Here is a 24,887-nt window from a genome sequence, read left to right as displayed (position 1 = left end):
TATTTGACATATGAATTTAGCCTATAAATAGGCTCTTTTACAACCTTAGTAAAGACACCCATTAGATTAGAACTCATAACACATTCAGAGAATTTTGTGTTTACGTTTTGAGGGTTCTTTGTTTTTTCGGGTTTTCGAGGTTTAGTTTTATCTCCATCTTTTGTACTCTTCGTTCTTTTGTCATTATAGTAAAATTATCTTTGCCCGTGGTTTTTTATCCTATTTGGAGGGTTTTTCCACGTTAAATTTGTGTTCATCTTCTCAATTTCTTCTGCTATTTTTACTTGTTTGTTGCTTAATCGGGTCGATCCCTAACAAATATAATAACGAATACAACTATACTAGCAACTTATTGTTCATATGCATGTTCACCGATTTGCCATTAAGTCCAAGTAAGGTTATTCTCATAATTTGATTGGCGCTCCATTTGTTAAATTATTAAATGTAAGTACTATTATAAAATATTCATAATGTAATATGTTCTATAACATTATATAGAGGATGAATATATTTTCACCTTCTCATAATAGGAAAAAAAATGTACGGTTAAAAAGAGATGGGCGCTAACCACGACAAACCTATCTAGTCCCATGCTTTTAAAAGTAGACATCAATTATTTATTTTATCAACCTCAATCTGGGTCACCTTGTAAAACACCTTATAGAGGAACGTGAGAATTGTTGCCCCTACTTGTATGTTCTAACTAAATTGGAATTTGAAAGCAATGTGAGATACATGTGATGAATCATGTTGCCAAACTTGTTTGTGTGACCTTAAACCCTCCACTTCCTCTATATGTTAAGCATGTAAGCTTTGGCTTATCACTCGATCTCAACCCATTTGGGTCTAGTAGGAGCTTGTTGATTAGGTTTATCAACTATGTACATCTCATCTGATACTCGTTGAAATTAATCTCCTTTTTTGAGAATGCGCTTAAGAATGTCAAGAGTCTTGCCTGCAGATTGAGTGCACTTTCTATTGATACGTATCTTCCATTGATTAAAAGGCCTATAAGTAAAGCTACACCTTTCAATATTATCATTCGCTTTCTTGCATGAAAAATGAAAAATATAGGTCTTCGACCTCCATCTTTCAACCAAGGTAGCAAGAAACTCCAACATATAGCGGAATTTGCCCATTAATAAATGCAAAAAAATAATATTTAGCTTGCAAAATTTGATAATAGAGCAAGTAGTTTTACCATGGTTGTAGTAATAGATGTTATGCATATTGGATCTCAATTAAGTCAATTTATCAATAATGTAATACATGAAAATTTTCAAATAGTTCAGTTCCTATTTTTATAATATTTTGAAGTTAAGTAATCGATATAAACTTACTAATAATTTAGAGATCTTTAGATGTAATTTACCCAAAAATTAAATCACAATAAAAATTTATTTATATATTTTACAAAATCAAAGCAAACAATAAATTCCATAAAATAAATGTATATATATTTGATATAATTAATGTATCTTCATTCATTTTACGATTTAAGACCAATCTTATTTGAGTCAAAAGTGGTATTTAGATAAAATTTTCTTAATAATAATAACTTTAGCATTCGAACTTAATCAAAATGAGTTCAATTCCCTTTCTTTCAGTATTTTTGATAAAATAAATTTATATAATTCTTAAAAAATTATCCCTTTAAGAATAATGAATTGAATTTGAAGACCGATATTTATAAAAGGGGAGAAAATATAGAAACAGTAGAGGAGGTTTTGCCCACATTTTAAGTGAGAAAATCTAGTTCAGCAAAAAAAAAAAAAAAAGAAAAGAAAAAAAAAAAAAAAAGAAGAGAGAAAATAGAGAGAGGGCCAGAGAGGTAATTTGATTTGATTTTATTTATTTTAGATTTTATAAGTTTTTATTTTTTGTTTATGAGTGAGAAATCTGATTAAGTAATTACCATTTCTAAGATTTTGTTTTTCTGAGATCATCGAGAAATAAATAAAATAGAAAAACAGAGATATAACTTTTTTTAAATTTTGTTGATTTATATTTTCATGTTTATTTTGTGAATATCAGTTTTTTGTTTTGTTTTTGGGCAGATTAACGGAGAGGATTTTTGAAGTAGAAATTGGGAAATTGAGATTGAAATTGGAATTGAAAACCTTCCTCAGCGGCTAAAGAGGGAGGGATAGGGGGAAATTCATAGAGATAAAGGAAAGAAATTAGTTTAATGTTCAATTTGCCTTTCGATCGTTTCTTCAGCGATATCGGCGGCGATAGCAGCTGCTATTGTGGTGAGGCGGAAGGAGCGGCCTATTGAGGAGTTTTACAATGCGATCGAGATAATCTATGAACCAGAGGCATGTAAAATTATATTTTTCTTGTTTCATTAGGTTTTCGTTTAATCTTATCAATTAAACATTTGATTGATAATTTCAGTTTTTTGGGATTTTGTTTAATTGGATATTGGGTTCGAACGTTTGATTAGTTTAATGTAGCTGTAGAATATGTGGAAATATTTGGTAACAGCTATCCTGAAATTTGATGTATCAGTCCTTTGTGATGCTGAATGGCCTATGTTGGGAATTAGGGTTTTGGGTCCTCTTTAGAAATTGGATATATTTCTACCTTGCTGCTTGTCCCTAGTTCCGCCAAAAAAAATATGACCCTATGTTAGGCCTTTTATGGAGTTTAGATGGAAGTTTTAGATGTTGCAAAATTAGATTGCTTTTAGTGCAATGGTTCTTTTCACTGGATTTTGTTTAATGATGCTTTATTTGATACAGTTTGATGTGCTTTTTAGATCACATGTTTCAGATGAGATGGATCAGAGTATTCAGAAGAATACGGTGAGAACAGGGTAATTTTCAAACTGTGTTCTTAACCTTAAATGCTACTTTTTCTTCCTCTTCTTTCTTTCTTTTTCTTAAATTTTGTTAGTATAATGTTATAAGTTGAAAGAAGTAAGAGCATTTATTTCTTTGCATTTTCTGCCCTCTTGGAATATTACCGTATACATTATGTTGTTGTGGTTAACTTTAAAATTTTATTGGTGGAGTGTTTTGAAAACTATGAGGTAGAGGATTGGTGGGAAGAATGATAGAAAATGAGCGTACTTTTTCATTCATATGCTCTCTAGGAATGATTTAGAAGTGGAATGCAAGAAAATGATATACCTACTTAGTTTTTGTCTGTAATCTCGCCATCCTTTTTGTTTTGCTGGATTCAAATTTGTTGGCTAAGGTAGCAAATTCATTTCATCTTTTTCATTTTCTTAGTATTTATAGTACCAAGTAAAAAGTGTTTACCATGCATGTACCCATTTTCAGACTTAAAGATCGGATAAAGCCCATTATTGCATTTTTTTGGCAGTAATTATGTGATGCTAACTTTCTGAGGTATTCAGTTCCAATGTTGAAAATTGTGTTCTATTTAAAATGTTAATGGGTTAATTCTAAGTAGGAACCCTCACAATAGTCTTAACGAAGATATGATTTTCTTTAAATTCTACAGAAGTTTCAGTTCCATGACTCATGATATTATTACAAATCTTGTGAATTTGTAAGTTTGTTTTATGGATGTTCTTTCAGTCTTCATGTTGCTGTGGTATAGTTAGTTAACAGCTATGTAAGTTTGTAAGCACTTTGTATGTAGTGCAATGTTTTTTTTGTTGTTTACACTTACTGGTGTGAACATAAAAAGTCTTGTAAGTTATTACTGCCAGTGTCATGGAATGTTTTGAAATATTGATGAAAGTACAAAAATGTGGTCGAGTATAGCTGAATCCTTTCTTTTATGATGGTTGAATCAAAATTTATTTTCATTTTCTATTAATTTAGCTGCATAAAATTAATTGTATTTTGAGTTTGAACATTTGGTTCCTTCAAATTAGCTATGGAATCGGTGATTTTGGTGATATTTATCATGAAATTTTCTGTACCTGTCCATTGTGGCATTGAGTGGCCTATGTTGGGAATTAGGGTTTTGGATCCTCTTTAGAAATTGGATTCTTTCCTTGCTTGTGTTTGCTAAAAGGCACGGATCTTTGGCATTTTTCCATTATTTGCTTAATTCTGCTTTTTATCTTCGGTGCCTCCAGAAACTATAAAAAGATTAATTAGCCAGTACATGAGTCAAAAGGTTCGTGCAAAAGCAGAATCTGGAACCTGCAACGTGTGCTCTGCTCCTTGCTGATCTTGTATGCATCTTAGTATAGCTCAGATGGGGTCAAAGAGTGATGAGTTTCCTGATGAAACTGATCATGTTGCTGTTGGAAGTCAGTATTCTATCAACGAGGATAAAACAGGTGATAGCTTATACCATAGGCCCAGTGAAGCAAGTAATTTACTCAGTGTCAATTCAAGTCATGATTCTTACTCTGAAAGTATAGAAAGTAAAGCAACTGCAAGACCATCTGATGTAGCTAATGCGATGGTAGATGTTGGGATTGATAGAACCTTCTCAAACAAGTCTGAATCCAAAGGTGTTGAAAGCCATGTTGATAGTATTTCATGTCCTGGAAGAGCCAGTGATGCAAATATAGCTTTTAGTTATTCCAACAAGGATTTAGACGGTAAGAATTCATCTCGTAGTGCAACATCAGTTTGTAGTTTAGGATCCGGAAAGGCACCCACATCCGAGAAGCTAGAATTGTCAGAACCTGCTTCTGTGAAAGAAGGCAGTAGTTCGCCTAGAATCCAAACTCCATATTTACATTCTGGAAGCAGCAAGAGTGCAGTTGGAGGCAGTTCTGAGATTTCTCCCAAAATCCATCCAAAGTTAGAAGCAGATATTGACGACAATGGCAGGGACCCACTGGATAAAACTGGTAAAAATTTGAAGGAAGATGAGCTAGATGAGTTGAATGAGTTTGTTAAGTTACCTGACAAGCAGGAGTCTCCTTCGCAGACAGCTTCTGTGGATGAGAGTTTTGAATCTGATGCCTCAGAACATGATGTAAGTAATATTACTTTTTTCTTTACGAGACTTGGTATGAAGGAAGTGTGCATGCTTGACTGATAACTAGGTTTTTCGTAGGACTGGCATTGTGGAAGTTGTCTATTTAGCTTATTTGGTTTTCCATTTGCACTTGTAGTGTAGGTGCCATCCTGGGAGAATGTAAGTAGTGACTGTGATATGCTTGAACTTATTTTAAGATTCTGGCAATAGGCAGATCCTATGCTCATTAGGTGTTGTTAAATGAATGTTTTAAAGGGTAATGGGTGCTTCGAAAATGAATAGGAGGTCCTTAAACGGGATTCCATCAAAATTATATAATTAAAATAGAAGCGTTCCTTTTCATTTTACTTTGTAAGATTGGTAGATATGTTTTCTTCTTTGATTTTAAATTTGTTAGTACTTAGTTTTGTATCAATAAGTTTTTCAGTTTTGTATCAATAAGTTTTTCTGATTTTTCTTTGTTTCCTGAATTTTCTGGAATAGGTTAAAGTATGTGATATCTGTGGGGATGCAGGACGAGAAGATTTGCTTGCTATATGTAGCAAGTGCACCGATGGTGCAGAGCACACGTATGTGTACAAATCTCTTTAGCCATATGGTTGTCAATAGGTTTTATTGCATTTCTATTTAATTTTATCCATGTCTATATTCAGCAGTGAGTTTTACGTTATTCGTGCTATTGATCAGTTACTGTATGCGAGAAATGCTTCAAAAAGTTCCTGAAGGTGATTGGCTCTGTGAAGAATGCAAGCTGGGTGAGGGAACTGAAAGCCAAAAGCAAGGTTAGTTATAAAACTGATGGAGTAAAAATGATGCTCTGGCAAGAGCATGTGCTGACACCCTTTTGCAATTAACTTTTCAAGGTTTGGATGCTGAAGGGAAAAAGGCAAATAAACTTAGCTCTAGTACACGTAGCTTAGGTAAGAGACATGCTGAAAATCTAGAGGGTGCTTCGGCTCCAAAAAGGCAGGCTATTCAAACAAATATGGGATCACCAAAATCATTGAGCCCCAGCAGACTATCTGCTTTCTCTCGAGAGGGTTCATTTAAGAACTTAGACAAGGGTAAAGTAAGGCCATCTCCGCAAATTTCTCTCGGCAACCATTCTGGTAATGGTATGCCAGAAGCTGTACGCACTCCCCCTTCTGGTCCACGGCTGCAAACATCGAAGGGTAGGTGAATTGATTTTGTTGTCTAAAACTTTTTTGACTTATTTGTTAACTTTAAGCATGGCCTACTTGTTACAGGGAGCTTATTGAAATGCAGTTCATTCAATACCTTAAATTCCAAACCCAAAGTGAAGCTTGTAGATGAAGTTGTTATTCAGAAACGGAAAGGTGCTAGAGAACATGCATCATTTGATAGCAAGGAGGAACCTGCTAGAATCATGGGGAAATCAATGTCATTTAAATCTGGTAACTCTGGACGGTTAAATTCTGGGGAATCAAAAGTTAAAACACTATCATCTAAATATCCTCATGTTCAAGATCTAAAGGGATTAAAGCAAGTTAAAGAGCAGATATCATCAGAAAGGAAAAATATCTCAAAATTAAACCACTCTAGTTCTAGTGTCTCCACACCTAAGGTTGATCAGAAACTGACACCTCGTGCTGATGCAATTTCTCATTCATCTGCAATCAACCACCGAGAAACTAAGGTTGTCCAGTCTGAAGGAAGACCAAATACTTTATCAAGGTCAACCAGCAATCTAGCTCGTAAAGGTGTAGACAATGCAGTTTCTTCTGGTATGTTTTGGCATTCTGACCAAGGGACTGCTATTTTATGCTATTTTTTAAAGTTACTTTTGTTTTCTTAAGTGTTCTCTATAACTGGAATGTTTCTCTGTATACTCCATTGTTATCTCATCTTCTTTGTTTTCTTTTGGCTGATACCAGCAATTTAAGAGCATTCTTCTTATTTTGCAGTTGTTTCATCCACCAATGGGCGCAATTCTTCGGAACAGAAGGTAAACCCTGTAAGCCTGAAGGAGGAACCCTCATCAAGTTCTTCACGGGCATCTGAGAGGCAACCTAGTAACAATAATGGAGTCATGTCAGATGGCCTATCTCAGTCAGTAGATTCAATAAATCAGAGTGAGAAATCAAGGGAGAGTAGTGTTAGTCGATCCTCTAAAAGAGTTCCATGTCTAACATGCAAAGGAATGGGTCATACAGCTGAATATTGCTCAGTCTGTCAGGCATCTGGTGCTGATCAGTCTGCTCCTAGAACTTCTAGAGAAGAGATAAATAAAGGCAATAAGTTGAAAGCTGCAATTGAGGCAGCTATGCGTCTGAAGCCTGGAATATGTGAAAGAACTTCTCAAGATCCATCATCTGTTTGCGATAAGGCAAAGAATGTGATTTCTGTTGAAAGTACAGATGAAGGGAAAACAAATATTTGTAATCACGCTTCCACAGCTAATATCAAGCTGCTTAATTCACACTCCACTGATGCTGTCTCTGTAGTTTCTTCTGTTGGCAATCTTTCAGTGAGAGATAACTATGTCCCTCCTTTAGCCACAGTATCAGCTGTTCCAAAGCTGTCAGCCATCCCAGAACATGAATACATTTGGCAGTAGGATTCTTGTCCTTCTGTTTAACTGTTCGCTTTTTTGGTTAAAAGGATGCTCCATTTAGGCGTCATTTGCATTTATTGCTGTGCATTTGTTTCCTTGAGATGTTTCTTGAATGTGATAGATTCTGTTACTTTTCTGCAGAGGGGCTTTTGATGTGAATAAACTTGGCAAACCTCCTGAGCTTTGTGGTGGAATTCAAGCCCATATCTCGACCCTTGCATCACCCAAAGTGCTTGAGGTTGTCAATTCTTTTCCGCACAAAGTTTCCTTGTACGAAGTACCTCGCTTGAGCACATGGCCAGCACAGTTTCATGACAGTAGTCCTAAGGAAGATAATATTGCTTTGTACTTCTTTGCCAAGGACCTTGAAAGGTAGATTTTACTTTTTCCCCTGTTCACTTCCCCTCCCACTCCCTCTCCCCCTCCTCCTTTTCCTTTCTCCTTTCTCATTTCTCCAGCTTGGGTTGATCATGACCCCATTTCCTTGGTTTTCAGTGTTTTGAAAATTTATTTCTGCTGTTGCAGTTATCAGAACAACTACAAGGTGCTTTTGGATACCATGGTCAAGAATGATCTTGCCGTCAAAGGAAATTTTGAAGGTGTTGAGCTTTTGATATTCCCATCCAACCACCTTCCAGAACATTGCCAGCGTAAGGATTGTTACAAAATTGAGATATTCAAATCAAGTATAGTTCCCTGTAGTTTTACATTTGGTTGGACTATATGCTTTGACCCAAGATTCACGAGAAGGCAAGGATAAAGGATATGTCTGTTTGACTGCACCACACTGGCTTTGTAGGTACTGATCAAGTGGGGTCATGGGGGCTAAATTTGATATTTGTATCTCCAAATATAAATAGCAATGACTCAAAGATCTCAATCCTTAACCATATTTGCCTGGATATGGAAATTCCATAATATTTATAACCCCCTGATATGCTTTCAAAACTTAGATTTTTACAATTCAACTTGGAAACATTTTGAGCAAATCAGAGGGAATATTAGGTCTGAAAGGAGAGGGAATCCTGAAATATTTGCATTTTCCCCTCAATGCAGAGATTATGGATTAATGGGCAGAATTGCATGCTATATGGATCTACCTAAAATGTCTTCCATTGAAATCCTTAAGTTGTGGGGCTGTTTAGAGTTGAAGGATTGATTTGGTTGAGTCCTTTTAGCATGCTCTTTTCTAGGCTAGGGCTACCAGTTGTATGGGTTATGATATGATGCATTAACGAAAAAATTGTAGAAGTCAGAGTTTTGAATTATGTCACTCTTATTGTTTCAAATCAAGGATCTTAAGGCACAGATAGAGTAGTCTCTTTGGCTATAACCTTTGCACAAGGCGACACAGCATCTGCTGTTACTTACTGGCTCCTTTTTCTCTTGTCAACTATTGAACATGTTCATAGTTTGGTAGGTTTGATACAGCATCAATTTGTTTGTCTACTATAGGTTTGCTGTTGCAAATGGTTCGTTTTTGTTTAGCACATTTTTCATAGGTTTGATATGGGTTTGGCATTTTACTATTTTGTTTTGGTTTGATATCATTGATAGCAACGCTACTGTTTACAGAATGTTTTTGAAGGAACATCTGGAGTATGACTTCAAGGTAAAAATTTTTGATATTTTGTTTGCAGGGTGGAATAACTTATTATTCCTCTGGGGTGTTTTCAAGGCAAGAAAGGCAAACTGTTCAAATTCCTCAAAGAGCGTGTGCAATCCTGATGCAAGTATGGTATGTTTGGAGAAACAGAGATCTAGTGATATTGCTCAGCCAGTAGATAATGAATCAGCCGCATGTGATAGTTCGTGCAATGTAGTTCCAGTAACCACTTCTGTTGAAAAGACATGTATCTCAACGGATAGAGTTGGTGATAATAAGGTTGCTTCTTTTGAGCAGACATTTGGGGGAATAAAAGAAAAATTGGAGGAGCAAGATGTCAAAGTTGACACCAAATTCTTGTCTAGAATTGCAACAAGCAGCACACAGGTGCAACCAAAAATGAAATGCACTACTACTCTGGTAATTTATTCTTCTTTCAATGTTTAGTTCTTCAAAAACTGTCAAGTTCATGTTTTGCTATAGTTGGTTTCTTTTTTAATATTCTTGCCATTGTTTACTGACCTTAAAACCTACAATGAGCTATAGGGTGGTTACTTATTAAGTGATGTGATCTAATCGATAAGTAGTTAATATAATCCAATTCAAGATTTTAAGAATCTAATCTTTTTTCTTGCTTGTCAATGAACGTGTGGTGCTTCAAAATGCTTATGAATTTGCAAGTTTCATCTCTGATTCTATTCATTCTCTTACTTTGTGGAAGAGTGGTGTTGCTTCTCTTTTCTAATGTTAATGCTGTTAAAAACTTAGCATTCATTTATGTAATTTCTTAAAATTTTAAATATTTCATTGGCCTGACTTAAAATATCTTTGGGTGCTTTTGCCCTTTTATAGCTCGCACATTCTTACAGAAGTCGACATGAAGTGAAATTCCGTTTATTCTTGTTGTTATCTCTTCATGTTGAGTCCCATTCCTGTTTTCTATGTTTATATCTCTTCATCATGATTGCTGTTACTACGATGGACAGCTGGTGGCACCTCTACTGTTATTTATTTAAGGCAAAATGCTTGCCTATGCATAGGAGTGTTTTTTTTGTAATGAACAACACTAGTTGGATGACATTGGTGGTGGTTTTGTCTTGTTGTCTGTGCATTGGTACAATACTCGGCTGTCATTTGTTCTTCTTTCTGGGTAAGTGTTTAGCTGTATACCTGGACTAGTGCTTGATGTTTCTTCCCTTCCTTCTCTGCCCTACTGCACCCAAAGGGAAATAGGGGGAACACGCATTTCTTTGAAGGTTGTTATTGTGGCTATTCTCCGTGAACATCATTAAATTGGTTTAAGTGCTCCATTAGAGTCCTAGTGCCACTCTGCACTTATTGGTGTTTCATCTCGAATATTAATTGTTTCATCGTATTTTTTTAACATCTTCTTATCAATAGCTGTGTATTTCAAGACTTTTGGCCATAAATACAGGAAAATGTTTTGCATCCAGTTCTACTGAGTTGCTGAGCAGATAATTTTGATTTTGACCCTCGATGGCTGGATCAATAGCGTCTGAAGTCAATATTACTCAGCTGAGGATATCTAGTAGTCTCTATTTTTGTTTATTTTTCCGTGAGGTGGGAAGGGTGGCAGTTGGTTGAAAAAAGTGTTATTATTTTATAGATTTTGTCAGTTTATTTATGGACATGCATGTTCGAGTTTTTATTGTATTATTCTGAATAGCTTTTATTAAAGGCTTTTTTGTTTTTGGTTTTCTCTTTTCCTATGAATGTGACATTGCCATTATTTTACAGGAAGAGAGCAAATTTCCAGATTCTCAATCTGACACCGAGCTAAAACCTTGCCTTCTAGTTACTGAAACCAATAATGGTTCTTTCAAAGTTGAGAAAGTGGAAATGCATATCGAAGAAGCTAAACCATCTTTAAATAATTGCCCTACTGGAAAACAAGAGGCAGTTGTTGAGGAGAAGATAGGTGGAGATCCTGTTAAAATTAGGGATTCAAAGGTTGATGTGTGTACTGATGGAAAAACTTCAATTAGAGATCTTAACTCGTTGCAATTGAATCATCCCAAAACCCCATTCTTGGATCTTACAAAACCAGTTCCCGAAGTTTCTACTGATACAAGTCAAAAACTGCCGTGGACTGAGGTGAAGAGAGTTTCTGTAGGTAGAGGATGTGATAATAAAAAGCTGAAGACGGGTTTCAGTGGGATATACCAGTATACCAGTGCTAGAGATCAAGTTCCTTTTAGAGATGATGGTTTAGCATCAGATAGACATTATCCAGGTTCTGGCTCTTTGGTTGAAGAGAAGAGGTGTGACATTGCTTGTGAAGAAAAGATAATCCCCGAGGACATGGGAAGTAGTGAAAGGTTTTTCTTTCCTGTAGAATCACGTGGTCCTGGGGAATTTCGGTTAGGGGACAATTCCAAACCATGGAAGGAGCTTTCCTTAAAGGACGAGGACCAAGTTCATGACACCTCTCCTAATCTTGAACTTGCTTTGGGAGCTGAGACGAGACCATCAAACAAAGGAATCCTGCCTTTCTTTGTAGGAGCAATGGAAAAAAATGACAACCGGAACACACCTCAAGATAAGGTAACCAAAAAGCAAGAGGAAGACGATGTATCTGCCTCCCTTTCCCTTTCCCTTTCTTTCCCTTTTCCAGAGATGGAGCGGAATGTAAAACCCGTTCCTAAACCAGAGCAGCAGTTGCCTGAAAGACATCCTGTGAATACATCGCTGCTACTATTCCAGGGCTTCCCTGAAAAATAAGGCTCCTGATGAGGAGGGTCCTAGGTTGTTAATGCCATTACAGTTTCCTACTACATGAATGTGGTAATAATGTATACTACTATGGCCTTGCATTGGGGTTTGTAGGAAAATCCACATTCCCATCTGTTCATAACCCATACAGAACTTAGCAATTAACTTCTCATTTGTTTTTTTTTTGTTTCTTTTTTTTTTTCGAGTGCATAGACATAGTCGCGGCTGTTTGTATATAAAGAGAATGAAAGCCAGCTTACTTCGGAATATCGACAAGAAATTTGCAAACCGATGCTTTGATCTGTTGAAATTCCTTTTTTTCTGCTTTTGTTTTCCGTTCCTCTTTGGTTAGAGTTACCTCACTAGTAGTGTTACAGTTACTGCTTTGAAAGGTTTATTGAAAGTTGGTTTTCGGTGGGTAATGGTTCGGTTCGGTTTTGAAAAAATGTGGTTAATGTTCGGACCAAATTTCATAGGTAATCTAGCCTTCTCGAATTGAATATCATATGTGGAGATTAAATTGGTTGTGTCGGTTTTTTAAAATGGAGGCAGCTCATTCAGCAATGTATATCTATGGTAACATATAAGGTTGTAGTCGATGTTACTAGTTAATGGGAGCCCTCTGAGACACGGATTGCATCAGGATGACCCTTTACCCTCTTACCTATTCCTGTTGTGCCATCTCCTTATTCGTGCCGAGGAAGAACAACGAATCGCTCAAGGAAGCCCATTGATATCTCATCTCTTATTCGCAGAATGATTGGTTTTGGTTTTTCAATGCAAATGTGCATTCTGAGAGTATACTAGTTCTATATTCTACTAATAAATCAGAATTATTCTTTAGTCCAGCTGGGATTGTGGGTGTCACCCAAATAAGAGAATCTTCTTCCTAACTTTTATTGAGAAGATGCAATTGGAATTAGCTATAAGGAAATCAAACTGCCTATCCCAAGCTGGTTGATGCACCTTGATTCGGTTTGTATTATCTTCTAATCCAATCTATTTGCTATCTCCGAAGTTTGTTGGGAGAAGAGCTTGATTTTATTATGCGAAGGTTTTGGTGGGGTAATGATCCGAATCAGAGGAAACTTCACTTTGGGAAACCGAAAACCAACGGTGGACTTGGTATTCACAGCATGGAGTGATGCATTACTTAGTAAGCAGGCCTGGAGGTTACTGACTGAACCCCAACACTTCGCCCTTTAGGAAAATATCATCAACACCAACATTTCTTTAATGGAAAAGTTTAGTTGAAGGAGACGAGATGGTTGTTTGAGTGGTATTGATATCCAAATTTGCAAGGTGCAAACAACTCTTTTTAAGTGACTAGGTGATGGATGATGGCTAGACAAACTTTCTAACCCATGCTTCTCACTCTACAATGGAAAACAAAAGGTTAGATGATTTTTTATTGATGAGAAGTTGTAAATGATATTATTAGTTTAATTAGAAGTTAGATTTCTTTTAAAAATTGAGTAATTTTTAAAAAATAATAATGACAGGAGAAACAGACTAAGATTATATTCAAGTTGTTCGACTCGAGAAATGTTTGGATTTGGAAAAGATAAAATAAGGATTAAGGTGAGATGGAGAAAGATTGAATGGGATGATGAAGAAAAAGTGTTCTCTTATGAAACCCTTTGAAGAATGATATTTTAATAAATTTTACTAGGGTCGTCGTTTTTAGGGGATTGATCAGAGCGAATTGTAATGTGGAGGTTGAACAGTTCTTCTACGTCTTCTAACATAAACAAAAGAGAAATATCCCGAACAGAAATAACTTAAAAAGTTGAACTTTATTAATCAAGGTGTATTTTATGAATAATGAATAGATCTTTATTTCAACTACCTAATTACACAATGAATCAATAAATATACATTTATATAATATATAAAGAAATAAAGATTTTTTAATGGGATACTATAATTTGTATCCTTAAATTTGGCAACTTGGTACACTTTGGTAATTGAATTTGACAACTAGATTCATTTGGTCCTAAACTTGAAAAATATAAAAGTTTGATAACATATCACTCTAAGATTGTGCTACATCATCACTTAAAAATTAAAAAATTATATAAATTTTTAAGTGATGACGTGGTACAATATTAAAATGTTCCGTATAATGTTCTAATAAACGAACCAATGGTTAAACTGATTAGACCACTGATTTCAGATTCAATAGGTTTGATCAATTCAACTGATAGACCGGCAATAGTTAAATGAATAATTAAAAATTCATATAATTTTTTAAAAAAAAATTAAACGATTCAACATGTTTAACTACTAGTTTTTTTCCCCGTTTTCAATTTTTACCAGTTTCGAGTAGTTTTCTAATTCAATTAGTTCAACCCCTTTGTTTGGATCAGTATACCAGTCGATTCACGATCCAATCTGCCTGATCTGCCAATCCAGTTATGTTCTAAGAACATTGATCACATCATTAAATCTTGACGGAATCCAAGTTCAGGGATCAAAATGAACTTAATTATCAAATTTAGGGGCTAAAAATTATATTTATCCCTTTTTTAATAGTGACGTGGTTAAAATATTTCCTCGTAATTTATTTAGAAAAAAGAGAGAAAATCTTCCAAAAATCTTTTCTTATAGGAAGGGTATATTCGTAAATATAAAAACTGAAGAGATTTTTATAACCCTGGCAGAAAAATAAAAATAAAATTTTCTTGCTAACATCTCTTTGGTTTCTCATCTACAGCTTCTCTCATGGCTTCTTGCTTGGCTCCCGTTTCCATCTCAGGTTTTTTCAATTTTAGCAAAATTTCCCCTTTTTATTAATTTTCATTTTCGAGTGTAATTATTACTTTTCTTGTATCACTTTTTGTTTTAGCTGAAGAAAACGTAATAATTCGCTTCATTAAAAGTAAAAATTATACAATTTTTACATTTATGAAGATAATTTTAAACTTCAATTATTAAAATAAAAGTTGTGATTTTGTGTCCTATGAGTGTGATATGGGTATGTTTGATATAGGCTTGCTTAGGTTTGATATGTTTTGTTTTATATATATATATATATATTTGAAGAATCATATCTTAATGTTCATGTTTGAATATATATCGGACACTGATGCTTTAGGAAAATTGATAACTTGGTAGCATCAAGTCTTATTGTAAGCTATTAAAGCTCACTGAGTGAGTATTAGTTCAGTTGTTATCATTGTTGTTGCAGTAATCTAGAGATTGTGGGTACGAGTGTGCATGTATAATGTCCTCTAATTTAGGGATTGAGGGGTTCTGGGTAGTTTAGATGTTGTATCCAAAAAAAAAAAAGCCGGAGGTTGCTATGATGAAGATTCAACAAATAAATAGTAAATACTTGCTTTCTTTGAGGATTAAAGTTCATAAAGAAAGCAAAAAGAAACAAAAAAGAAAAGACTAGAAGTAGATGTGCTTCAAGTTTGTTAATTTTAATTTGTTCGAGCGATTAAAGTTTGAAACATGTTCATGTATGTATTTGTAGTTGGTAAGAAAAAAGAATAGCAATGTACTTCTGTCATATTCTGTGTGTTTTTTTATTGGGAATGTAAATTTTAGGAATAGAAATTTTAGGATTATTGATGATTTTCCTTGATATCAAATTCTTATGGTTTAGGGTTCACAAGTACAAAAAGAAGATTTTAGGATTCAAATGCCATAATTATGAGAAAAACAATCATATGCCATCCCAAAAATGAATGCTTTGCTGCTTTGGTTTTTTATTATCATATCTACTGGGCTTGGGGCTAGTGATGGTTTGCTATTGAAATATGACAATAATGATTTATTGATGAGCTCTTGCTTCATGCTCAATTTACTATTATTCTTTGGTTTATAGGTGGTTCTCATCTCAAGGCACGTGAGGTTTGGTTCACTAAGTTCAGCACCTTTGGGAAAAAACCAAGTTTGGTAGTTCGAAGGAAACCATTGTCATCGAAAAACCAGTTTTCAGTTTCTGCTGAATATCGGTATGTCGTTCTGGATTTCAGTCCACTTGAAATAGCTTTGGATGAATGTTCATGTTTCTCATAAGAGTATGCTTATAAGGGGTAAGCTGAACCTATGATTGTGTTATTGCTACTCAAGTCGTCTCTCTAGTGGTTAAACTAGACTGCTCATATGCTGTCTGTTGAGGGGAGGTCGCTCTCTGAACCGGTCTTGGACCCTCAACGGAGGTATTGTTCCCAGGGTGTCTATGCTCGGTTTTAGCCCAGGTTTTTTCTCCCGCACTCCGAGGGGTTTGAACTCATGTCCCTAAAGGGTCTTAGTGGGTAAGAACACTACCACTTGATGTGGATTTGGTAAACCTGAAATCTGTATAATAGAACACCATGGAAGTTGTACAAGTTTGCAACAAATATAAGGAAAACAAATACGAAATCTGATATTCAATTGTTAAAAAACTCAAGTAATATCCATATCCAAAACTCTCAGGGTCATTACATTTTCTCTTTAGAGTTTCTTTTGTTTCATTGTTGATTTCATTCGGAAGACTGATGTAAATAGAATCATTTCTAGCAAATAATATGTTATCAGACCCTTGTGATGTTAAAGTCATTGATTCAATGATTTCTCTATTAATAAAATTCTATTTGATGCTGAACAACCTTCTCCTCTCAATGCTCAAACTCCAAAAATTTAAAGCATAGACCCTTGTGTTATGTTTAGGTTTATTTCAAGTAGCATTTTGCGAATTGCATATGTTGATTATGTTGCTTATATCTTCTCTATTCTCATCTTTTGTTGTTCACTCTGGTAAATGCAGCAATGGCAGCAGGGGTGGAGGAAGTGATTTTGTTACTGGTTTTCTTTTAGGAGGTGCTATATTCGGAACTTTGGGATACGTTTTTGCACCGCAGGTGATTAATATTTACTTTCACTTTCTAAATTTCGTGAACATACTTTAATATATCAAATTAATGATCTGAAGTTGGCTGAAAAGTTTCCTTGTAGTAGTGCATTCGTGTTCCGGACGAAAGAGCTAATATCATCTTCTATTAGTATTTAACAAGATCTTAGTAAAATTAACTAGTTCATCTATATTTTTTTAATGAATCCTATCATAGTGTTGTTTCATGCTTTACTACCGCTATGTCACTCATCATATTATACCTTGAGGTGATGAAATGCTATATTACTTTGACTTGGATGTAACGCTGAATATAGGTAAAGTTTTTCCATGTATTTTGGGAATCTTTGTTATATCATATTCCTATAAACATGTTTGGATACGCATCAAATATGAATGCTTAAAGAAAAATGAAGAATCGAAGCAACATAGATGGAACCTTATTTGCTGTTCTTTCTGTGCCATGAATTGTCGTTTTCTTTTTCTTCCGTTGTTATTTGAAATTTCCGTTATCAGGTTGAAACCTCAATTCATTTGTTGTTTTGATCCAGATTAGAAGATCCCTTCTAAATGAAGATGAATACGGATTCCGTAAGGCAAAGCGACCAATATACTATGAAGGAGGTTTAGAGGTAAATTAGGGTCTCTACTTTTTTTGCTATGCTGTCCATTAATACAGGAAGGTCAAGCATTAGGCATGGACCTCGCCCCCTCCCCCCCCCCCCTTGGTTCCTTCAAACATCTTATGTTCTTTAGCCCTGTATCCATATATGCTACTCTCTTTATACTAATTCGGAACCTTTCTTACTTCTATCAAAAGCAGAAAACCAGGGAGACCCTGAATGAAAAAATCAGCCAACTCAATTCGGCCATCGATAATGTATCCTCGCGATTGCGAGGCAGCAACAACGCACCTACTGTGCCGGCTGAGACTGACCCTGAAGTAGAAGCTACCATGTGAGACTTGTGTTTTGTTACGGCCGAGTCATGATGGTTGAGTTTCAGTGGATTGGAGGAGGTTTAGGTTCTCTATAGCATAGTTGATTGAAAATTATATATGGGGTTATGCATTTCTGACATTATACTTGAATTTTGTTGCTTTTTGAAACCATTTGTGTATCCCCCCCCCCCCCACCCTTTGAGAATACAAATTAGAGCTGTGAAAGTCTTTTGTGTTATATGGATTTTTCCATGATAAAGCATTCCCATTTTATATTAATATATATATTTCTTATAAGTAAAATTGAAGCTATCTTTGGATGTCATATATGAAACCAAATGGATAAAGTTATTCAGATTTCATAGATGCGATGACACGTGTAAAATATCGAGATCCGACGATCCTTAAAATACCATCAAATTTCACAACAAAATTTATTTTTTTAATTACTTTTGCAGAAAATTAACAGCCAGTGTATGAAACTATGAATTGTTGGAAACATGCGTGAAAGAAACAACAAAATTTACAACATTGAAAGGGCCCAACCGGGTTCGAACCGGTGACCTCTTGATCTGCAGTCAAATGCTCTACCACTGAGCTATGGACCCAATTTGGTTATATTACAATATATTACTATATTATCTGTAATCTGATCCAAAAAGTCAATTGTCGCTTTATTATATAATTGGTTTTATGACTTTAATATAACAAGACATAATCTTATTTCCCATGTTAGGGATACCCAATACTGCTATTCTTTTGGAGGGTTACTTCAACACTCAAATTGTTTAAATCTTATCAAATATATTATGTAATATTTTAAAATGATATTCGCCTAAATTCACAATTTCTCTAAGGAATCTTGTATTTTTCAGCCGTGACGAAATAAAACTCGAGTGCATAAATGAAATTATAAAATCTATTTTGTGATTTTCTTGATGTATGTAGTTGACGTATATAAACAATATACGACACATCATTTATTTTGCTTTCAAATCGAGAATAGATACCTACGAACCCAATACGGTATAAAATTCATCCAAAAATTCAATCTTAATCAATCCAAATACATAGAGAAATACATGAACAATCTTAATCATGGGTTGGGTTACTCGGCCCGCTCAAAAAATGGAAGAGTTCGGGTAAAAATATAGGCCCAAAATATGAGTTTGGGCAAAAAAACGAGGCCCGTTTTCCTCGGGCAAAACTTGTTGACCCAGGCCTGGCCCGGCTCGGTCCGAATAATATATTAAATATATATTTTTATTTTTAATCAAATATATATTTTGTATAACTAAATACATATATTTAATATGGGCCAGGCCGGGCTCAAGCTTAGCAATTTTCTTTCGGGCCTGGCTTGGACAAATTTTTAAGCTCATATTTTGGGCCGGGATAGGGCCTAGAAAACGGACCTAAAATTTTATCTGGACTCGGCCCGACCCTACCCATGGTCACCTCTAAACAAGAGGAACGCTGTTAGAAAACCGCAACCAATGTTAGGGTGACAGCCACCATAAGTGCAGATATTTGTTGTGCTTAGGGATGTGCATAATTCGGGTAAAACCGAAAAAATTCGGTTAACCGACCGAATTCGGTTAATCGGTCAGTTAACCGAATTTTCTCGGTAGGGGGTCGGTTAATTTTTTATGATTTTTCGGTTAACGGTTAATTCGGTTCGAAACCGGTCGGTTAACCGAAATTTTTCGGTTTAACCGAAAAAATTAATAAATAAAATTATCTAACCCAACTAAATTACCCAACCCAATTGCCAACCCAACCCAATAAAACTAAAACTAAAGTCTACCCAATTACCAACCCAATAATAAAAATAAAACTAAAGTCTAACTCTAAGTCTCTACCCAATTACATATGTTTTTTTTTTTAGGTTTAATGCAAATGGAATTTTTTTGGAGAGAAGAAATGGATATAAATGGAGAATATTAAAGACTTACATTTCAATTATGTGTTAATTTCAAGACTTACGTAATGTTTTTAATTATGTAGTGATTCAAAGACTTATGTAATGTTTTTAATTATGTAGTGATTCAATTCGGGTAATTCGGTTAATTCAGTTAATTCGGTTAACCGACCTAATTAACTGAAAAAAATTCGATTCAATTAATGTTTTTTTTTAAAAATTCGGTTCGATTAACAGTTAAAAATTTTGGAAGGTCGGTTAATTCGGTTATAACTATTTCTGGTCGGTTAACCAAATGCACACCCTTAGTTGTGCTTCCTAAGACAATGAGCATTTAGGGTTCCAACTTATATTCTCTGCATGACTTTAACTATTCTTTCATTCAACGTTCAATCCAATTATTTATATCTTTATTCACTTTTTTTATATTAGCAAATATCCAATTCAAACATTTACTTGTGACGTTTTGCTGAGTGATTTTTTTTTTCTTTCACTTGAGAGTCCATTTTCATATTTATAAGTTACGATCCCTTGATGTGACATACTAAGAACAAATAAGCCCCAGGCATGTTAACACGTACCCTCTTTTAGGACTAGCACATGTCCTCCTAGTATGAGTTCGCCTGGAGAGATGGCCTGGTAGTGGGTCAACCGGATAGCAAGTTGGTCTAAGAACCATGACATGGTATATGCTGCAATTTTGCAATATTCATTCAATTAAGATATAAATTTACAAAATGATCACTTAATTATTTAAAGTTTTTTTTTGTTGGTCACCAACTATTAACTGACTAATGGAAAAAATTTATTAGCTCGTCGGTGACAAAAAAGATAAAATTGAATAATTAAATGATAATTTTATAATTTTATAATTTGATGATTAAAAATAAATTTACTAATAATTAAGGGACTAATAATGTAAGTTACCTAAATCTTATAACGGGTTACAGAAAAAAAAAAAAGAACTATAAGGAAAATTTTCGTTCTTTTTGTTTTGAAGCAATTTTTTCATTGATGATAGGTTAAGAAAAAGGGAAAATGGTTCATCAGTTATATTTGAACCTTACATTATAATTCCATTTTTTCCCCCAAAATGTAAGCATTTTAGGTAGCAACTGCTTTCTCCAAGTTCCTTCCTTTCTCTTTGCTTCTTGGAAAAAAAAAAAAAAAGCCTACTTCTTTCATCGATCTTCTTCTTATATCTCATCATGTCTGCTAAATCCAAGTACGTTTCTTTCTGGGTTTTCTCTTTTATCACTTCATGCTTCTTTTCTTAATTCTTTTATTTTTGTACTTAGATCTGACTTGGGGTTTTTTTCTTGCTTATTTTGGGGTTTTTCTTAATGTTCTTAGGATTTTTTATAGTAAATTCTGGGATTATTTTAATCTTCTTTTTTATTCTTTTAGCCTTGTGTGTGTGTGTGTGTTTCCATTGTAATTTGAAATTTAAAGACTTTCAATTCATACTTTTTAGTTGATTTTGTTCTTTGATTCATTTTTTCAAATGGGTTTCACTCAATTTTATGGTCTTATTTTAGTTTATTTTGTTCTCTGTTATTTAAAGTGCATATGTATAGATGTATCAATTTAGTAGAATAATTTGCTCTTTGCCCAATTATGTATAAATCCATCTTTTATTTGATTTTGGCATAAATTTTTGTTTATATTCTTTGAATTTTGTGTTTAAAATAATGGGATTTTGATTTTAAAGTATGAGCCTTTGAACATTTTTATACAGGACTAGTTTATCTGATACTCCTAGCAAGACTTCACCAGCAACACCTAGAGTGGCAAGTAAAGTGAGTAGGGGACTGGTCAAACCAGAGCCTGGTTCGCCTTCTCCCTTGCAGAGTACTAGTCATTCGGTTGATCGATCGCAAAGACTATCTCTTAACTCGAAGCCTACAGTTGATCATAGATCACCGAAGGTTGCCACACCACCTGAAGTAAGTCTTTTAGTCAATGCTATCAAATATTGCTGTATTTGATCTTACATGTTTTTAGCAAGAAGTAGATTTATATCAGATTTATTGATATAGGGTTCGGTTATGAGGATTCTTAACTAATGGGTTTTCATTTGGATTATCGGGTGGTTTCGGTTTTCAGAAACTGCAACCACGGGTGATTAGGGGATCTCAATTGCAGTTTCAGTTGAACTTGGTTCAAGAGGATTTAAAGAAAGCAGAGGAGAAAATATCATTGATCGAGAAAGAGAAAGCACAAGCAATTGATGAACTAAAAGAAGCACAAAAAGTGGCTGAAGAAGCAAATGCAAAGCTTAGAGAGGCTTTGGTTGCACGAAAGCAAGCTGAAGAGAGCTCCGAGATTGAGAAGTTTCGGTCTGTTGAGTTGGAACAGGTGGGAACGGAAGCTGCTCAAAAGAAAGATGAAGAATGGCTAGAAATTGAATCTGTGAGGAACCAACATGCTTTGGATTTGGCTGTTCTTGCCTCGACCACTTATGAACTTCAAAGGGTGAAGCAGGAACTAGCCATGACTTGTGACACGAAGAACCAAGCATTGGACCATGCTGACGGTGCTACCAAGATTGCTGAAATCAATGCTGAGAAAGTGGAAATTCTCTCAGCTGAATTGGTTCGGTTGAAGTCATTGCTTGATTCAAAACGTGAAAGAGAGGTTAACGAACAGAATGAAATGGTGTCGAAGCTTATGGAAGAGATAGAATCATTGAAACACAAACTTGGGAAAGCAAAGGTCTACGAAGAGGAGTTGGTGGAAAAGGAGGCTTTCATTGAACAACTTAATGTTGATCTAGGAGCTGCGAGAATGGCTGAATCTTATGCACATAACATAATAGAGGAGTGGGGAAATAGGATTGAAGAATTAGAAATGCAGATTGAGGAAGCAAAGAAGTTAGAAAGATTTACATTGGAATCTTTGGACTCGGTCATGAAACAACTAGAGAGCAAGAATAATTCATTGCAAGATGCGGAATCCGAAATTGTTGCTCTTAAAGAAAAGGTGAGGCTATTGGAAATGACGATTGGTACAGAAAGAAGGGATCTCGAGGAATCAGAACATCAGATTATTATGGCTAAGAAAGAAAATGTGGAAATGGCGAATTTGGTTGAGTCTCTAAAGTCCGAGTTAGAAACACTGAAAGAAGAAAAGACCCGAGCTCTAAATAACGAGAAGGTTGCAGTTTCGAGTGTCCAAACTCTTTTAGAAGAGAAAAACAAACTCATTAACGAGTTGGAAGATTCTAGGGATGAGGAAGAGAAGAGCAAGAAAGCAATGGAAAGTTTAGCTTCGGCCTTGCATGAAGTTTCTGCGGAAGCTAGGGAAGCTAAGGAGAAGCTGTTATCTCGTGAAACAGACAACGAAAATTACGAGACTCAGTTAGAGGAACTAAGGTTGTTCTTGAAAGCAACAGATGGGAAGTACGAAACCATGCTTGATAATGCGAAAAATGAGATTGATCTTCTCACAAATACCATTGAACAATCCAAGAATCAATATCAGAATTCCAAAATCGAGTGGGAAGAAAAAGAACTGCATTTAGTAGATTGTGTAAAAAAATCGGATGAAGAAAAAACGTGTCTGGAAAAGGAAATTAATAGGCTGGTAAATTTGCTGAAACAATCCGAGGAAGAAGCTTCTGTATCTGAGGAAGAAGCTCAGTTGAAGGAGAACCTAAAGGAAGTTGAATCGAACGTGATTTATCTGCAAGAAGCAGTAAAGGAAGTCAAGATTGAGAGCATGAAAATGAAGGAGAGTATGTTGGATAAAGAAACCGAGTTGCAGAGTGTCATTCAAGAAAATGAGGAACTTCGTGCTAGGGAAGTTGCGTCGCTTAAGAAAGTTGAGGAGTTGTCTAAGTTGTTAGAAGAAGCTATGATAAAAAAGCAAAGCGAGGAAAATGGTGAGCTAACCGACAGTGACAAGGACTATGATTTGTTGCCTAAGGTGGTTGAATTCTCGGAAGAGAACGGGCATGGAAGTAAAGAAAAGCCTGTGTTAGAGATCCTATCGGAGCGTCCTGAGGAGCCCAAAAATGAAAACTCCCAAAAGTTAAACAATGGCTTGAAAGATGAGGCTCTTCAAGCAAATGAAATGGAGAATGTGAATGGAAAAGTAAAGAAAGAAGATGAAAGAAAAGTAAAGGATGATCCGGTCGAATTTAAGATGTGGGAAAGCTGCAAAATCGAAAAGAAAGAATTCTCACCAGAAGGAGAACCTGAACAAGAAGAATCCTTTGATGAAGAAGGCGAGTCAAAGGTGGATGGTAGCGAGGGCTTTGATGAAATAAACATTTCAACAGAAATCATGGACAATGGTGGAAACTCACCATCAAAGCAGCAGCAACACAAAAAGAAGAAGCCTTTACTCCATAAATTCGGGAGCCTACTGAAGAAGAAAGGAAGTAGCAACCAGAAGTAGAAACCAGCCGTGGCCATGGCTCATAGCCCTACAAGCAGGCAGGTATTTAGGATATAATTATCTTGCAGCTGACTGTGTGTGGGTTCATTGGTTTTGCTTAATATTTTCTCTATAGGATTAGTCTCTTAACTACTTTATTTCCTAATTTTAGAATATTTTAAATTCATGAAAAACATGGCAACTCAAGCCTTATTTCAATTTGTTTTCTTCATGTTTATCATTGAAACTAAACTTTATGACATACACCATTGCTAAAATTTTATCTTTATGTATGTATATATGTATATGTTTTTGTGTTTATATAGTATATATAATATATGAACAATAAAATTGTTAAATATAAATAAGTATAGGATTTGAATAATGAAGTGTATTTCTACTGAAGTTATGGGAAATTTGTTCAATATATACATATAGGTTTGTTATTGGATAGATTGGTGATGGTGTTTTCTTAATTTCACAAGCGGGGTTAAGAATAATCTTACATTTTATTTATTTATTGTTTTCTAAATATCAGTTGATAATTTTAATCTTGCTTGTGGATTTAAAATATAATAAATATTATACAATTAAAATATGTTAAATATATTGAAGTAATGAGAGATTTACGAAATAGCTTCATTGATTTATTGATAAAAAAATTTATTTATAATTTAAATTACTAAATAAAAATAAAATGAAACAATAATTCAAAAACAATTTAAAACTAGGATAAAAACTTCTATTTATGGATGTAAAGATTATGCTATTACACTTATACAAGGTTGATGGCTAGTAGTTGATGGTGAGGATGTTGGAATGATGAGCTCTAATAGCGACGAATTAAATCGAAGCCTTGAGATTTTCGGAGATTGCGTGAGTTGTGACGTATATCCAGAACGTGGTTTGGCATCCATTAGTCAAGACTCTTAAACCATAATCAAGATAGTTGCACACGAACCTTCTCAC

At 34.9% G+C, this 24,887-nt stretch overlaps 3 protein-coding genes and 1 non-coding gene across 6 annotated transcripts; 3 read left to right on the top strand and 1 right to left on the bottom strand.

Annotated features, from left to right (window-relative positions):
* Positions 1-2,744: 2,744 nt before the first annotated feature.
* On the top strand, positions 2,745-12,141 carry LOC105761526 (uncharacterized). Of its 3 annotated transcripts, none has more exons than XM_052624088.1 (11): positions 2,745-2,818; positions 4,058-4,914; positions 5,401-5,486; positions 5,605-5,699; positions 5,781-6,089; positions 6,165-6,662; positions 6,843-7,491; positions 7,634-7,864; positions 8,018-8,142; positions 9,133-9,518; positions 10,857-12,141. In XM_052624088.1, exons 2-11 carry the CDS (start codon positions 4,159-4,161, stop codon positions 11,838-11,840), a joined length of 4,119 nt encoding a protein of 1,372 aa, XP_052480048.1. In that variant the 5' UTR covers positions 2,745-2,818; positions 4,058-4,158; the 3' UTR covers positions 11,841-12,141. The 3 variants fall into 3 exon arrangements, with proteins under 3 accessions (XP_052480048.1, XP_052480049.1, XP_052480050.1); XM_052624090.1 differs by having other exon boundaries at positions 2,758-2,807; XM_052624089.1 differs by having other exon boundaries at positions 2,745-4,914.
* Positions 12,142-14,451: 2,310 nt separating this feature from the next.
* LOC105761527 (uncharacterized) lies at positions 14,452-17,855 on the top strand. Its single transcript, XM_012579369.2, has 5 exons — positions 14,452-14,589; positions 15,667-15,796; positions 16,594-16,687; positions 17,229-17,309; positions 17,501-17,855. Exons 1-5 carry the CDS (start codon positions 14,556-14,558, stop codon positions 17,636-17,638), a joined length of 477 nt encoding a protein of 158 aa, XP_012434823.1. The 5' UTR covers positions 14,452-14,555; the 3' UTR covers positions 17,639-17,855.
* Positions 17,856-18,153: 298 nt separating this feature from the next.
* Positions 18,154-18,225, bottom strand: TRNAC-GCA (transfer RNA cysteine (anticodon GCA)). Its single transcript has one exon. It is a non-coding gene; the product is annotated as a tRNA-Cys (tRNA).
* A 2,303-nt stretch (positions 18,226-20,528) lies between these two features.
* LOC105761528 (WEB family protein At3g02930, chloroplastic) lies at positions 20,529-24,196 on the top strand. Its single transcript, XM_012579370.2, has 3 exons — positions 20,529-20,763; positions 21,277-21,484; positions 21,645-24,196. The coding sequence occupies exons 1-3, from the start codon at positions 20,747-20,749 to the stop codon at positions 23,937-23,939; spliced, it is 2,520 nt and encodes an 839-aa protein (XP_012434824.1). The 5' UTR covers positions 20,529-20,746; the 3' UTR covers positions 23,940-24,196.
* The last annotated feature ends 691 nt before the right edge of the window (positions 24,197-24,887 follow it).

The sequence above is a fragment of the Gossypium raimondii genome, chromosome 11 (assembly GCF_025698545.1).
Source record: "Gossypium raimondii isolate GPD5lz chromosome 11, ASM2569854v1, whole genome shotgun sequence".
Classification (NCBI taxonomy): Eukaryota; Viridiplantae; Streptophyta; class Magnoliopsida; order Malvales; family Malvaceae; genus Gossypium; species Gossypium raimondii.
The sequence above is the reverse complement of the archived record's forward strand: the minus strand, read 5'-3'. Positions and strand labels throughout refer to the sequence as shown.

Excerpts from the sequence above, each read along its gene's own strand:
- LOC105761526 (XM_052624088.1), top strand. The coding sequence starts at position 4,159 with ATGCATCTTAGTATAGCTCAGATGGGGTCAAAGAGTGATGAGTTTCCT. Across the intron at positions 7,492-7,633 it reads GAACATGAATACATTTGGCA|AGGGGCTTTTGATGTGAATA; the intron begins GTAGGATTCTTG and ends ACTTTTCTGCAG. Across the intron at positions 9,519-10,856 it reads TGAAATGCACTACTACTCTG|GAAGAGAGCAAATTTCCAGA; the intron begins GTAATTTATTCT and ends ATTATTTTACAG.
- LOC105761527 (XM_012579369.2), top strand. The coding sequence starts at position 14,556 with ATGGCTTCTTGCTTGGCTCCCGTTTCCATCTCAG. Across the intron at positions 15,797-16,593 it reads TCAGTTTCTGCTGAATATCG|CAATGGCAGCAGGGGTGGAG; the intron begins GTATGTCGTTCT and ends TGGTAAATGCAG. Across the intron at positions 17,310-17,500 it reads ACTATGAAGGAGGTTTAGAG|AAAACCAGGGAGACCCTGAA; the intron begins GTAAATTAGGGT and ends TATCAAAAGCAG.
- LOC105761528 (XM_012579370.2), top strand. Across the intron at positions 21,485-21,644 it reads AGGTTGCCACACCACCTGAA|AAACTGCAACCACGGGTGAT; the intron begins GTAAGTCTTTTA and ends TTCGGTTTTCAG.